The sequence below is a fragment of the Emys orbicularis genome, chromosome 10, assembly GCF_028017835.1.
Source record: "Emys orbicularis isolate rEmyOrb1 chromosome 10, rEmyOrb1.hap1, whole genome shotgun sequence".
NCBI lineage: Eukaryota > Metazoa > Chordata > Testudines > Emydidae > Emys > Emys orbicularis.
The window spans coordinates 54,193,385-54,206,990 of NC_088692.1; the positions used below are offsets into that span (position 1 = coordinate 54,193,385).

General features: G+C 39.2%; 1 protein-coding gene across 1 annotated transcript in view; it reads left to right on the forward strand.

Moving 5' to 3' along the window:
• The first annotated feature begins 9,994 nt into the window (after window positions 1-9,994).
• NRG4 (neuregulin 4) overlaps window positions 9,995-13,606 on the forward strand; it is a 39,575-nt gene continuing 35,963 nt past the window's right edge. Inside the window, exon 1 of the mRNA XM_065412700.1 lies at window positions 9,995-10,060. Coding sequence (XP_065268772.1) covers window positions 10,051-10,060 — 10 coding nt within the window. The 5' untranslated portion in view covers window positions 9,995-10,050. The remainder of the gene's footprint in view (window positions 10,061-13,606) is intronic.

The following is a 13,606-nucleotide window of genomic DNA, read 5'->3' on the forward strand; positions in this document are numbered from 1 at the left end:
CTCAGAGGAGGAGCGCTGCCGCCTAGGGCGGCAAAAACCCTGGCGCCGCTCCTGGCTGGAAGTTTTTGAATCAAGATTTGAGGATTTCAGTAACTCAGCTGGAGGTTATGGGCCTATTACAGGAGTAGGTGGGTGAGGTTCCATAGCCTGCAATGTGCAGGAGGTCAGACTAGATTATCATGATGGTCCCATCTGACCTTCGTGTCTGAGAGACTCATCTGATCACTTTTTGCCTTTTCTTCCCAGTATAAAGGCAACCAGGGGGACCTGATCAAGAAGGTTCCCCTTTCTTGTACATAGATTGATTCCCTGATGGTGCAACTTCTAGAGGTTCTTGTTGTGTCAGGGACTTAGCTGTGGCTTGTCCTGTCTCTTGGATGTTAAGACATTCAGTGGTAGTCTGCTGATAGTCCTTCCACCATAAAAGTCAAGAATTCAGTTTTGGGACAGGTACGAGCAACACAGGTATATGCAGTAGTATCACCATCTGCGAGCAAAGGTGATCATTGAGGCACAATCACTAGGTCTGTTCAAGACTAAAGTAGATTAACGCTTGCGCCCTAATCCAGCAAATTACTCATGTGGGCAATTTTCTGCAGGCACATTGAGCTGTACTGAGATCTGTGTGTATGTGAGTGAGAGAGAGATCAGCAAAATAAAACAGTGGTTAGATACAGAATGAAGATAAGTGCATTGAAAGAATTTAGAAGAACAAGTTTAGAGTAAAAATCTTTATGAAAAGTAGTTACTATGCATGCACTGCAGTCACTTGTAAACATAGGATGCCTGCCACTTACTTTTTAAAAACATAAACAACACATTACAGGTTACCAGTATGAAAATGTCTACTTTAAAAATTTAGCCATTGTTCTTAGTTACAGGAATGCAAAATCAATAGTTACAAAATGTCTGTTGTGTTTTGTCAACTTGGTAGAGACATGAACTGAAGTTTTTCATATTTCCACCTGCAAAAATACTACCAGGCCAAAAATAACTTCTTCAACCCAAAAGATATTTGCATTCCCACACACCCTCACACAAATACTCAAACATTTCTGATATGTAGACTAGCTTGTTTATTATAACCTACAAAACCTCATACCTGTTATATGACTAAAATGTATTTGTACTCACATGGATCATCTTCAGTGCCTTCTGGTTCACCTTTAATTGTGGGATTCATTTCTTCCGTCTTTGTTGTAAGTCTAGACTTAATCCAGGACAAAAGTTATTGCTCTGTCAGAAACAACAGCACATGCATAAACTGCCACATCTGTCAGATTGTCTTGGTAGCTGTCTTCAATGCTCAGTGCTAGGTCTTTCTATTTAGAACAGTTCATCTTTGACTATTGTGTCTGCGCTCTTCACTAGCTCTTCATTTGTGGATTATGTTTTTCTTAGTTCTTCTTTTGGCAGAATAGCTGCTTCTCTTTGGACCAATTGGCCGGGCACAGTGCCTAGCGATATGGTGATGGGCAATATATAAATAAGATATTCTTTTCATATTCCACTTTAGCAGTGAAGTAATCATTTGCTCCACAGTAGCAGCTGAGAGTTGTGATAGGGCAGAGAAACATGTTTCTCAAAATTCAAAACCAACAACAAGTCATCTATCCACCTCCAAATTATTTTAATTTCACCAAAAGCATGTCAGATTCTGGATCCTATCTACAAATTGTTGCAATACATATCAGTCAGGTATCTGCATGGCACAGGTCCATTTGTTGAATTATTTCAGCAATATTCCAAACATTTAGCTGCTCCTCTGCACGTTTGCCGTGTCAGTTCCATGTGCCTGTACCTCCCCAATATGATTTCTTTGGCAACATTTTCCTTTTATTCAATTTACAATTCAATGTCACGGATCTTGGATCCAGCCACATGTAACTTTATAACTTGCTGGTTCCCTCTCCCACCAAATATGGCTGACATATGAAGAAGGAGAAAGGATAGGGAGTGAAAAATATCCCGTTAGGCCTTGTTCTTCTGTAAAGCAACTGAGAAGAAGGCTGGATTATGGCTTTAAGACATAGCTTCATGGCAGGCAATTCTCAATGGCATTTGTGCACGTGGTAGGCACTTTGCCTCTGGAAGTGCTGCAGGAAAGCACAAAACATCCATTGCTTAATCCTGTTACAGACAAGTGTATGCTACCCCATGTCACCCCCTCTCTGCTGTCCAGTGCTCAGGGGAACAGAGACTGAGCACTGGCCTTACATCACTCCCTCTCCTTTGGGGAGTCTAAAACTGACTGATCATCCTGGGCCTCTGGCCAATGTAATTTGGGGTAAGTTTCTATGTTTGGGGTGAAAAAGGAAGAAATACTTCTCTGATAAATTGATTTTTAAAAGGCATATGTTTGAAGATGCTTAGATGTTTGGAACATGAGACTAAGACCTGGGGAGATGGATTAGTAGGCAAAATGCAGGTACAGCAAAGTAAATAAAACTATCACATGGCTATGCATATACATAAATACATTTCACTTGTATGTTAACTGCCTTATATATGAGATTTTTGCTTACTTTACATACATTATAATAGCAATAATATGGAAGAGATTATTTGTTATTAATATAGATGTCATGAGCATTTCCATAGGAGTTCAGCATGGATTAATGTGAGGAAGCATTTAAATGCTTTATCCCTTAGACCAAGAATTTTAGATGTCCTACATATAGAATAAGTTAGTATTCCAAAGGTTAAAAAGAACAGTGGGACAAATTCTGCAGCCCCTACTTGGGTCATAATCCCACTCCCATTGAGGAAGATGGCAAAACTCCCATTCAATTCAATCCTACTTTCATTGACCATCAGCCATAACTCAGACTAAACTCTTATTGACCTCAATGGGAGTTTTGTCTGAGTAAAGACTAAAGGATTTGCCACAGAGACAATATATTATCTAAAAGTTTACAGTTGTCACTTGTACTGTCTGAACCCTGGTTTTCAGAAGTGATAATAATCTGCTGCCAAAGAAAAATGCCTTACATGCTATAGGGCATTATCTGCAGGAGAAAAGAACCATTTCTAGTAAAACCAGACTGACATCAGTTCATGTAATCTTGGGGATGGGGGAGGAGGAATTACAAATGATGGTCACTGATGGGTTTCTGTTGCATACATATACAAGTAGAGTGAAGCCTCCCCCCCCTTAAAAAAAGTTTTGAGAAAACTATAGTAAAAACATAAACCAAGTTGTACATACAAAAATACACCATCACAAAACATTTGAGACTTCATTAATTACCCGGCTCTAGGAAAGAACACCTTAGCATGAGTAAGAGGGGAAGCCAAAGGGTAACCAGTGTCAGCTCTTTAAGTTTGGGCGCAGTTCTATGCTGAGGTGTAGCTCGTGTAGATAAAAGCAGCCTAGGGGTTCTTTCTATGAAGGTTCTTCAGGGTTTTTATTGGTGAAGGAAGAGGGAACAATAACACTTTTTCCTCCAAACCCCCTTCTTGATCCCCTTCCTGCACTCAGATCATGAAACTTACAATGGGGATTCTGTACAGAAAGAGTGACACCTTTTCAGAAGCATCTCACTTCCTCTCAGTTCCTGCGGCTGGGAACTGCTGGATGTCTGAATCTTCTGCTGACAGAAGCAGAAATGATATGGCTCACTGGGAGGGCAATCTGGCTGCAGAGGCTTTCCTGGCTGTTGCAGTGGCCTGTAAGTTCTTCTTTATGGGCAGTTAGTTCTATGTATTGTTTTTTGCATATTCCTTAACTTTTGTAAAAAGACCTCCAAGTCTCACCACTGGCTCTCTCTTCTGCACTACATCAAATACAGCTTCTGGTTCTTACCTTTAAGGCCTTTCACAATTTAGCTCTGCCCAACTTATCCATTCTTATATCTTATCACACTCTTCCTGTCCCTTCTACTCAACCAATATTGCCAGCTTCCATTGCTCATTTTTTTCACAAGCACCTCCATGCTTTCCTCCATGCTGCTTTTTATGCACAGAACACCATAAAATCATAGGACTGGAAGGGACCTTGAGAGGTCATCTAGTCCAGTCCTCTGCACTCATTTCCATTTAGGCCACAAATCTGCCCACTTTCAAATACTTTGAGACCTATTTTACTGTAATGCCTATAGAAAACTACTAATTTATAACTGGTAAGTGAATGGACAGTAGAGGACTTTTACAAAAAAGATACAATATTGTATCTTAAATTTACTGTTTAAAATTAGTTTATTCAAAACCACCTAGCTGTGCGTATATCTGGCCTAAGAACCTGAGTTTATGTATTAATGTTTCTCTTGTCTCACTTGCTTCAAATTGATTTTTACAATCACTTCTGTCTTTTAAATAGATAATAAGTTTTTGGGAAAAGGGACCATCTTTTACTTTGTGTTTTTACAATATACAAACAGGTGATTGGACTAAATACAAGGACAACACGGTGAAATTCTACAGGAGGTCAGACTAGATGATCTAATAGTATGTTCTGGCCTTAAAAATCTATGAATACATAGCATGGTGTGGCCCCAATTCTGAGTGGTGCCTCTAGATACTACCATAATAAAAATAACAGCAAGTATTTGAAAACTCGTACTAGAAAAACTATTTCAGTAATTTATCTATCATCTTTAGGGACTTTTGTGGAGATTGTTTTTAAAAAGCGTGCGGTGAGCAAAGCAACACAAAAATATGGAATATATGTGGTTTTGCAGTTAATTTAATTCCTTTTAAAAAATCTGCCTGCACATTCAAGTCCTCCAATTTCCCGTCCTCTTGAGATGAAACAAGTCACAGATGTATAGAATAGCTGGCAATTTAATAATTTATAAATTTAAGCTGAAGTACACAGGAAATTAGTAGTATAAAAGATTAATTGTTAGTAAGCGTGCAAGGGGTAATGCAAACAAGATCATTTAGAGACAGATCATAGTGCTCTGAGCAAAGGGCTCCTCCCAACTTTCAGTCACAGAAAGAGGCATTCTCATATATGGGCTGCAGTCACAACTGTAGGGTGAACGAGCACTGGACAAAATCCACTGCTTCTCTGTTATGCAGCTTTGTGGATTAGTGGATCTAACCTGTGCAGAAACTCACTGGCTTTTCCCAAACCATAGCCCCAACAAATCCACCCTGTACTCCAGAGCAGAGAACTGTTGCAGAGTGCACAGGTGTGTGTGGGCCCACCAACAGAAATGATCACCCACCATGAAGCAAAAACCCAGCTTTCCACTCTGTTTAGGGCCTTGTGCTTCTGCATAAGAGAATATATACACAACATTCAATATATACCTCACAAACTCCAGTTCTGCAAAGCTTTTATGCACATGCTTAAGTCCCATTGACTTAAATGGGACTACTCACATGCCTAAAATTAAGCATACATACTTTGTGGAATTGAGGCTATTGTTATTAACAGATCTAATTAAATTTGATGGATTACAGAATTCCAAACAATATAGCTGACATTAAAGACATCAAATGGAACCTTCCAATAATAGAAGAGGCAAAAATATAAGTATAACATTATGTTCTGCTGACATTAGAATTTTTTAATCTATGTGCTGTAGTCTGTCAAACAATATTTATTGTTTTCAGAACTGGTATCATGATAAGATACAGAAAAAGCATCAGAGTAGAATTGATTGAGGTAGAATCCTGTATAGATTATGTCTATTTAGGGTTGAATACATGAATATGTGTCTGAAATTTTCTCTATCGAGATACCAAGTAAAGTGATACCATCTAGCAACGTGGGTCCTGTCATTTCTAAATTGAAAGATTATTTCCAATATTATGTAACAAAATGCTTCTCTCAGCTAGTCCCTTATTGATAGAGATTTTTGTGACTTTCAGGATTTCATTTTCAAAAATGAAAATGTACAGTTAAGTATACATATTTGCTTGTCTAGTTTGTGTGAGCTGTTACAACTGCATGTTCAAAGTAGGCATTGCACATGCAGGTAGCTAGTTATACATATAAGTGGTCATTTATGCATGCACATAACTGATTTGAGTGCAGAATACTGGCAATTACTTATGCAAATTACATGCAAGATGGTGTATGAGAGTTTTTGAAAATCAAGTCCTCAGACTAGTAATATGTTCCTTAGACAAATAAGAAGCATAAGCACTAGGGGCTAGCTTCACAGAGGGAGTTAGGCGCAGCGGGGCTCAGACTTGCACCGCCTAAATTGCAGATGTCTAGAAAAATCACAAAGCCTGGGTCAGGTGCTCAGGCTTCCTGTACAATGGGAGTTTGGCACATAAGTCTGGACTGGAGGGAGGCAATTATCTCTGCTTGGAATTCTCAGCGGTGAACCCTCTCTTAGAGTTAGGTGCCTACGGTGTGTCTTGCAAAAAGGGATGGGGAGCTGAATCATAACTTGTAGCCCAGTGGTTAGGGTACTCACCTGAGATGATGAGAGACACCCCCCCGTTCAAGTGTCCCCTGGACACTAATTTCTAGGGGCTCTAATTTCAGTTTTGATCAAATTCAGAAACATATGGAATAGTACCTTCTTATTTTAAAACAGAAAGTGGAGTCAGAAGCTGAGATATACCTGGGCAAAATTCATCCCTGATGTAACCCTATTAACTTCAACAGCATTACACCAGGGATGTATTGGGCCCTCTCAGTTTAATGGGGGTAAGATAAAAGTTACAGGTCATAAAGTGAACTAGTTGAAATTTGTGTGTGGGGGTGTGTGTGAATCAATTTCCCACCAATTAGCTGTAGCATTAAAATATATTGTATTTGGTAGAATGAAAAAAATAAAACAGATGGGAAATATGTTTTGGTAAAGAAGTTACACTTTTCATAAAGGTTTCAATCAGGGTGGGGTCAGGGAGTTTAAATCATATGCCTAAAGTTGGCATTATCAACAATCATGTAAGTATTGAAATAAGTTCATATTTTCCCCTTAGCTGAATAAAGTTACTTTTGATAAAGAGGCTTCTTCCATGGCATGAATCCTCATTTGCTTCCAGGATCCAAAGCTTAAAGAAGAAAAAGCCTGAGGTAAGTTACAGTGGCTGGTGCATGGAGATAGTTATTTTAAACTTGTTGCTTGTGCTGGAAGTAAGAATTATGATAGAATAAGACTAGATAGAGGTTTGTTGGCCTGATTCCCCACTGTCTCACACCCTGTCTAGTCATTTACACCTGTGTAATTTGAATGCAGAACAGCAACCAAATCAAAATTCTTCATTCACTTTAGTTTACACCTAGTTTGCACAGATGTAAAGGACTACACAGGGGCCGGGCATTGGAAATTCAGTCTCTGCAAGTTTCTGATATGTTGGACTAGTATATGGGTTTGATAGTGGCAGTGGGGAAATTTGTTATAACAGAGTTAACCGGGTTCAATTATGTATTGGATGTCTAAAAAGTAATGGATTATGGGATAAAATGTAGCAGATTGGAGAAAGTTAATTTGCCTGAGATTAAGCGGGGCATTTTTTGTTCCATGTTTATATTAAGAACAGATATATCTTAAAGAACAAATGTTTTCAATACATACAAACATCTGGATAAAATATTCCTTTAAACCAGGAGTGGCCAGCCTGTGGCTCCGGAGCCACAAGTGGCTCTTCAGAAGCTAATATGCGGCTCCTTGTATAGGCACCGACTCCAGGGCTGGAGCTACAGGTACCAACTTTCCAATGTGCCAGGGGGTGCTCACTGCTCAACCCCTGGCTCTTTCACAGGCCCTGCCCCCACTCCACCCCCTCCCGCCCCCTCCCCTGAGCCTGCTGTGCCCTCGATCCTCCCCCTCCCTCCCCGAGCCTCCTGCATACCACAAAACAGCTGATCGGGAGGTGCGGGGAGGGAGGGGGAGGTGCTGATTGGTGGGGCTGCCAGTGGGTGGGAGGTGCTGGGAGCGATGGGGTGGGGGGAGCTGATGGAGGGCTGCTGACATATTACTGTGGCTCTTTGGCAATGTACATTGGTAAATTCTGGCTCCTTCTCAGGCTCAGGTTGGCCACCCCTGCTTTAAACAATGCTTAGGCAAGCTATGACAGTAAAGAGGAGGTTGCAGCTAATTAAACCTGGTGAAGCAGTTAGTGTAAAGTTAGGTCATGTATCTTATTTAAACTGATTGGGATGAGAGCTCTTGGGTATTTCACAGTAGTGGAATATTTTAAAAAGAGGAACGATATCTTTTATGGGGTAAAAATTAAGAGTAAAAGTTTTCTGATTTGTTTAAATTTACCTTGTAACCAGATACTTGGCTGCAATGTATTCTTTTTATGTTGCAATTTGGACACTGCATTGGAATTCAGCCAAATATCACCTACAATACAGCACTTGTTTATAATCGAGGATCTGCTAGGATTACAGTTGTGAAAATGTGAGAAATCTTTTGTGAGCACAGAGGGGCGTTTCCCTGGCCCATACTTGGCCTCTGTGCACACCTTTGTCTTTTTCTCAACCTCACCCACATTGCACTATGCACACACATAAATCTTCAGCTTTTTAACAGCAGGTATACAATGCAAACCTTGGGTTCTGCTGAACATACCACATCTCCAAGATAATGTGTTTGTTGTAAACATTTTAGTTGTGAGGTAAGTCATTTTTGAGATTTTTTTGTTTGTTTTGTGCCATGTACTATTTTTAACTCTATTTTGTTATGTACACTTACAGTGGATAAAATTGTATGTATGTGTGAGAGCCAAAAAGGAGGACTGCCCTTTGGGTGGAGACCTTGATATTACATCTTTGTAATGTAGGGAGTTGCCATTTTAGATTTCTCTTGTAGGGTCAGGACACTTAAAGGAGTAAAGAAGTGATTTAAGTTCCTGTGAGGAACAGAATTATCTACTTACATTATACAGTAAGTACAAACCCTTTTAAAAAAGCTTCTATATAAACTTGTTTTGTACAACTAGAGAGGTTCAGGCAGAGGCATTTCTTTCTAGTAATGCTTCTAAATTCTTTGTTTTGCTACTTAACTGGAAAAAATCTTTTAAATGCTGGGAGGAAGGAAGTACCTTGGATGGATGATGCAAAGAGGAGTAAACACTGCATCCTCTTTAAAGGTGATGTAGCGGCTATTGTCCTCTGGTGGCATTGTGATCTTACTGGTGGTGGTACTTCTCCATATTTCTCCTAACCTGTGGCTATATGCTGCCACAATTAATTTATTCTTACATGTTCTATTTTTAGTGGTTTAGTAGTATGATATGTGAATTAAAACAAAATAAATTCAGAAATAGGAAACTTTACAAAATAGGAATTGCCATACCAGACCAGTCCAATTCAACGATCCAGCCTCTCTGACCGTGGCCACAACTAGATGTTTTAGAATAAGGTACAGGAAATCCTATAGTGGACAATTATGGAATAAACTTCCCAAAAGGGAAGTTTTTTTCCTAGCTATCTCTGGTAGTGGTTGGTTTGTGTCCTGAAGTAGAAGAATTTATATCCCTTATAAAAAAAATTATCCTCTGTAATCCATATGTAACTAATACTTTTTTGAATGTTATTAAACTCTCAGCTTCTAATTTAATTTTACAATCAGACAAAATAGAAAACAAACAACAAACAAGAATTGTGAGACAGTAAGTTTCACATACTAGTGAATTGCAAAAATGGGGCCCAATCCTGCAGCAAAACTTAATTTGACTTCAGAATCATGACTGGCTTTATTATGGGCACTGGAATTTATAAAGCAACAGAGTTTAATTAGATATCAATGTAGGTAATAATGTAGATTTTCTAAAAGCATTAAGCACTGTAAATCCTGAATTACTACATTCTCTTCCAGATGGAATTCCTCTGCAGAACAATTTTTCAATGTTTTCATTATTCAAACAAGTCTTAAGGTGTATCTGCTTTATCAGTAGCACTATCCCATAAAGGTTTATGGAATTTGACTCTATATATGAATGTTTGCCATTAGTTTTAAAATTGAGTTTACATTTAGTATAACAGAATATTTCTATCTACAGTAGACAAACTTAGTTATTTACTCAGGCAAAATACAATAGGATTAAAATGCTAAATTTAAATTTTTGTCTTTAGGTGCTGTTTTAGAAAACTAGCCTCTAACCAAGAATAAAAATTGTTGTCAGAATAATATGCGAACAGGTAATTTCTTGTAAGTTTATTTTTACTCAGATGTTTATTTATAGTTCACTATAGTTGCACTGATTACAACAGCTGGTGCTGGATTGTTGTGGCTTCTCCTGAGAGCCAACTCTACTCCTGGGGCAACGGACCAGAGGTTTCAACTTTTGTAAGGAGGGATTGCATTGGCCAATCTTAATACCTCTCAGAAGTTCTGGGATTGGCTGGCATATGGCCCAGGACTACTTATAAAAGGAGGCAGGACAAAGCAGATCCTTTCTAATCTGCCACCTGACAGTTTTGAGTTCTTTTTCTTTTTTATTCACATGATTGCAACTTTAGGGCAATGTTTGCTGGGTAAAGAGTAATTAGTTTAGCCTCTGGATTGGGGACAAATATATGTGTGGGGAGGAGGTTTCTATGGGGTTAGGTGGTGTTGAGGATTCTCCCCCCCCCCCCCCCAACACATAGGGCACTCTGGACCAAATTTTCAAATGGGTACAGATAGAAGTGTACATACAATTTACCATGTGTCTGACCAGAATATGCACACACAGGGCCCAGTGCATGAGCACAAGGCTATTTGGATATGTGCACATGCATACACCTGTGTGTGCATATAAAGTGTTGAATATGCCAATTTGAAAATGTAGGTCTTAGTTATATGAGTAAGTCTTAGTTATATGAGTACTTAGAGGCTACTATTGCCTCTTCCACTTTGAACCACTGCTGTGTTAGGGCTGCAAGAATCAATTTTGCTTAATTTTGGTTCAATAAAGTTGCAACTGTTTGACCACTTTCTAAATAAAATGTGTTGGCCCCCTCCTTTATTTTCTGTCCCCAGCAAGTAAAGCAATATATCAAAATACAAATATACATGACATAGAATATCCATAATATGTTGGTGCCATTTCTACAGTGGTATTAATTGGAAAAGTTGATGACAATATCCAATTATTTATTTATAATCTAGATTGATATTGATAATGTTTCCCTCTCATCAACATTTATCTTGTATGACCTTTCTGTCTTGGTAATACTAATCTAACTGTAGAATACATTTGACTCTCTAAGTTTATCATTTGAATTTTTAGATTAAAACAGTTTATTAACTTCACTTGTAAAAAGGCACAGCAAGGTCTTTCAAAATAAAACACAATCTTTCCTAACAACAGATTTAATAAAATCAGAATAAAAATAGAGATACCAATTCAGGTTAGATGAGTTTATTTTGTCAGCAAAGTATAGTACTAGCTAGATGAACTGGTTATTAAAACAGTTTATCTCCGTAGAAAGTGTCTAGCTATACTCCACCCTCTCTGATGCTAATGTATCTGGGTTCCTACCTGTATTAGAACCCCTTCTGACACTCATATAATACTTGTATTACAGTCTTCCAAATCACTAACTGTAAACTTAAAGGGGCAAATTTTGGCCCTGTATGCTCAAACTTGACTCCTATTGTCACTGGTGAGAGCTGTGCATGCCTAAGGGCAGAATTTGGTCAAAATTATCTAATGAGGTGACCATGAATTGTGACATTGATTGCAATAATTTCTCTTGATATTATAGCATCTTGTATTTTATTTTATTCTTTCATTTATTCAAAATGTTAGGCCACTTTACACAGTGTCACTTTTAATAAACAGCAGCAAAATACTATTTGCTCAGATCAGAGTGACTGAAAAGTACAAATGGATTGATGATGAGATACTTGACCCACATGAGTGTAAAGGTATTCTCTAAATAGCCCGCTTATTGGCAGTTACTTTAAACAAATGAAGGATACATTTTTCCCCCCTCTTTGTTGCAAGAAGTAGTGGCTCTGGAAAGTGGCAGTATATCCAGGAATTAAGTCTGTGATGAGATTCCCTGAAGAACTGGTTTTGTTGATGTTACTGTACTCTCAAGAATGACAATATTCATTATTGTAATTTACACCCACACCCACAGAGCATTATACTCAAATTATTCAAATGGATTATTTTGACACTCTCTCTCTCTCTCTCTCTCTCTCTCTCTCTCTCTCTCTCTCTCTCTCTCTCTCTCCATGTCTCTCCCACTCCAGAGTTCCTGAGGCATTTTGCCATGGAGTGGAGGCATATCTAGTGGGACTGCAGAGAGGGCAGATGTTCTGTGTTCTACAAGAATATCCTGCAGATCTCAGAACATTTGGGAGGTTGGCTGTGGCATCAACTACTCCTAGGTCCTCCTCCCCCGTGGCAACATGGCTCTTGAGTGAGCCACAGCCTTTGCCCTACTCTTACTTACAGAGGAATAAAAGACCATTCGCTGGGCAGGACTCTAGGGAAGTTAACAAGGATCTCATTAACTCTCATGAAAATTTTCCTGAGGGCATGCCAAGAGATGCTGCTGCATGAACTTAATTTCCCTTGGCCCTGCCTTCCTTCAGCTGGCTATCTCAGCTTATAGAGTCTCAGCAGCACTGTATTCCCTCACATGGGCATCCATAAGCTTGGGGAAGTTGGAGAGGGGTGGGAGATTTTCTACTTTAGCTTCTCCCCCTTCCCTCCAGCAGTTTCAGAGACAATAGAGTAGGATTTCTACTTTTTTCATCCCCTCCTTTCATTCAGGAGATGACATGACCCCAAATCTGGTTACACTGACATCTGCCATGGAGATAATAAAACATATTTAATTTATTTACAGCTTCTGTTCAAAAAGACTTGTTAATAAATTTTCTCTTTAGCTGTTTTCTCCCTGCCCCCCACACCATAGTAAATGCTCTGTACACACAAGTGTAATACTTGAAAAGTTCTCAATAGTAAGTTTGCAGTAAACAAATTGTCAATGTGTATTATAAGTATAGAAATCATCCTGGTTAAAAGTGAAATAGTATTTTATTTTTGACCTTAGTGTGAACGTATAGAGTTAAGTTGTGCCTGGTCTTATGCAGATGCACAAGGATGGAGAGGGCACAAAGAGCTTTCTACCCTCCTGATAATTTGCACTGGGTCTGTGCACAGTTCTGATTCTTGCACTCTGAGTACATGGACATGGGGGTTGTAATCCTGGCTCTGTTGAAGTCCACAGCAAAACGCCCATTGACTTTGAAATCCTAGCCACATTTAATCCAATGGGAATTTTGCCATTGAGTTAAACACGGCCAGGATTTCACCCAGGGTCTCCACTGCCAATTACATCACTATATAACCCAAAGAGGACAGTGAGAGGGCAGAATTAGTAGTGCCAGCCCAGTGCACTGTATGGGTATGGTGCATACTCCATGGGTGTAGGTATAGTGCATACTACAAGCAATGGCCAAACTCTCCTGGTGCTCCTGGAAGCATTGTGCCCACTTAGACTGCAATGCCTCTGGGAGCGCTCCCTGTTGTGGGATGTTTTAACACTACTTGCTAGTGCGGACTGTTGTTCACAGCCACAGTTTTGCCCCAGGGGAGTTACAAGTGAGCTACATTGGTTATTCCAAAAGAGTAGATATGAAAATGAAAATCAAGATACCTTTTTCCATCAAAGTATATTTTGTATGCACTGCTGAAGGCACATTTTGCCATATGCGAACAGTAGGCATTCTGCAGTCTCATT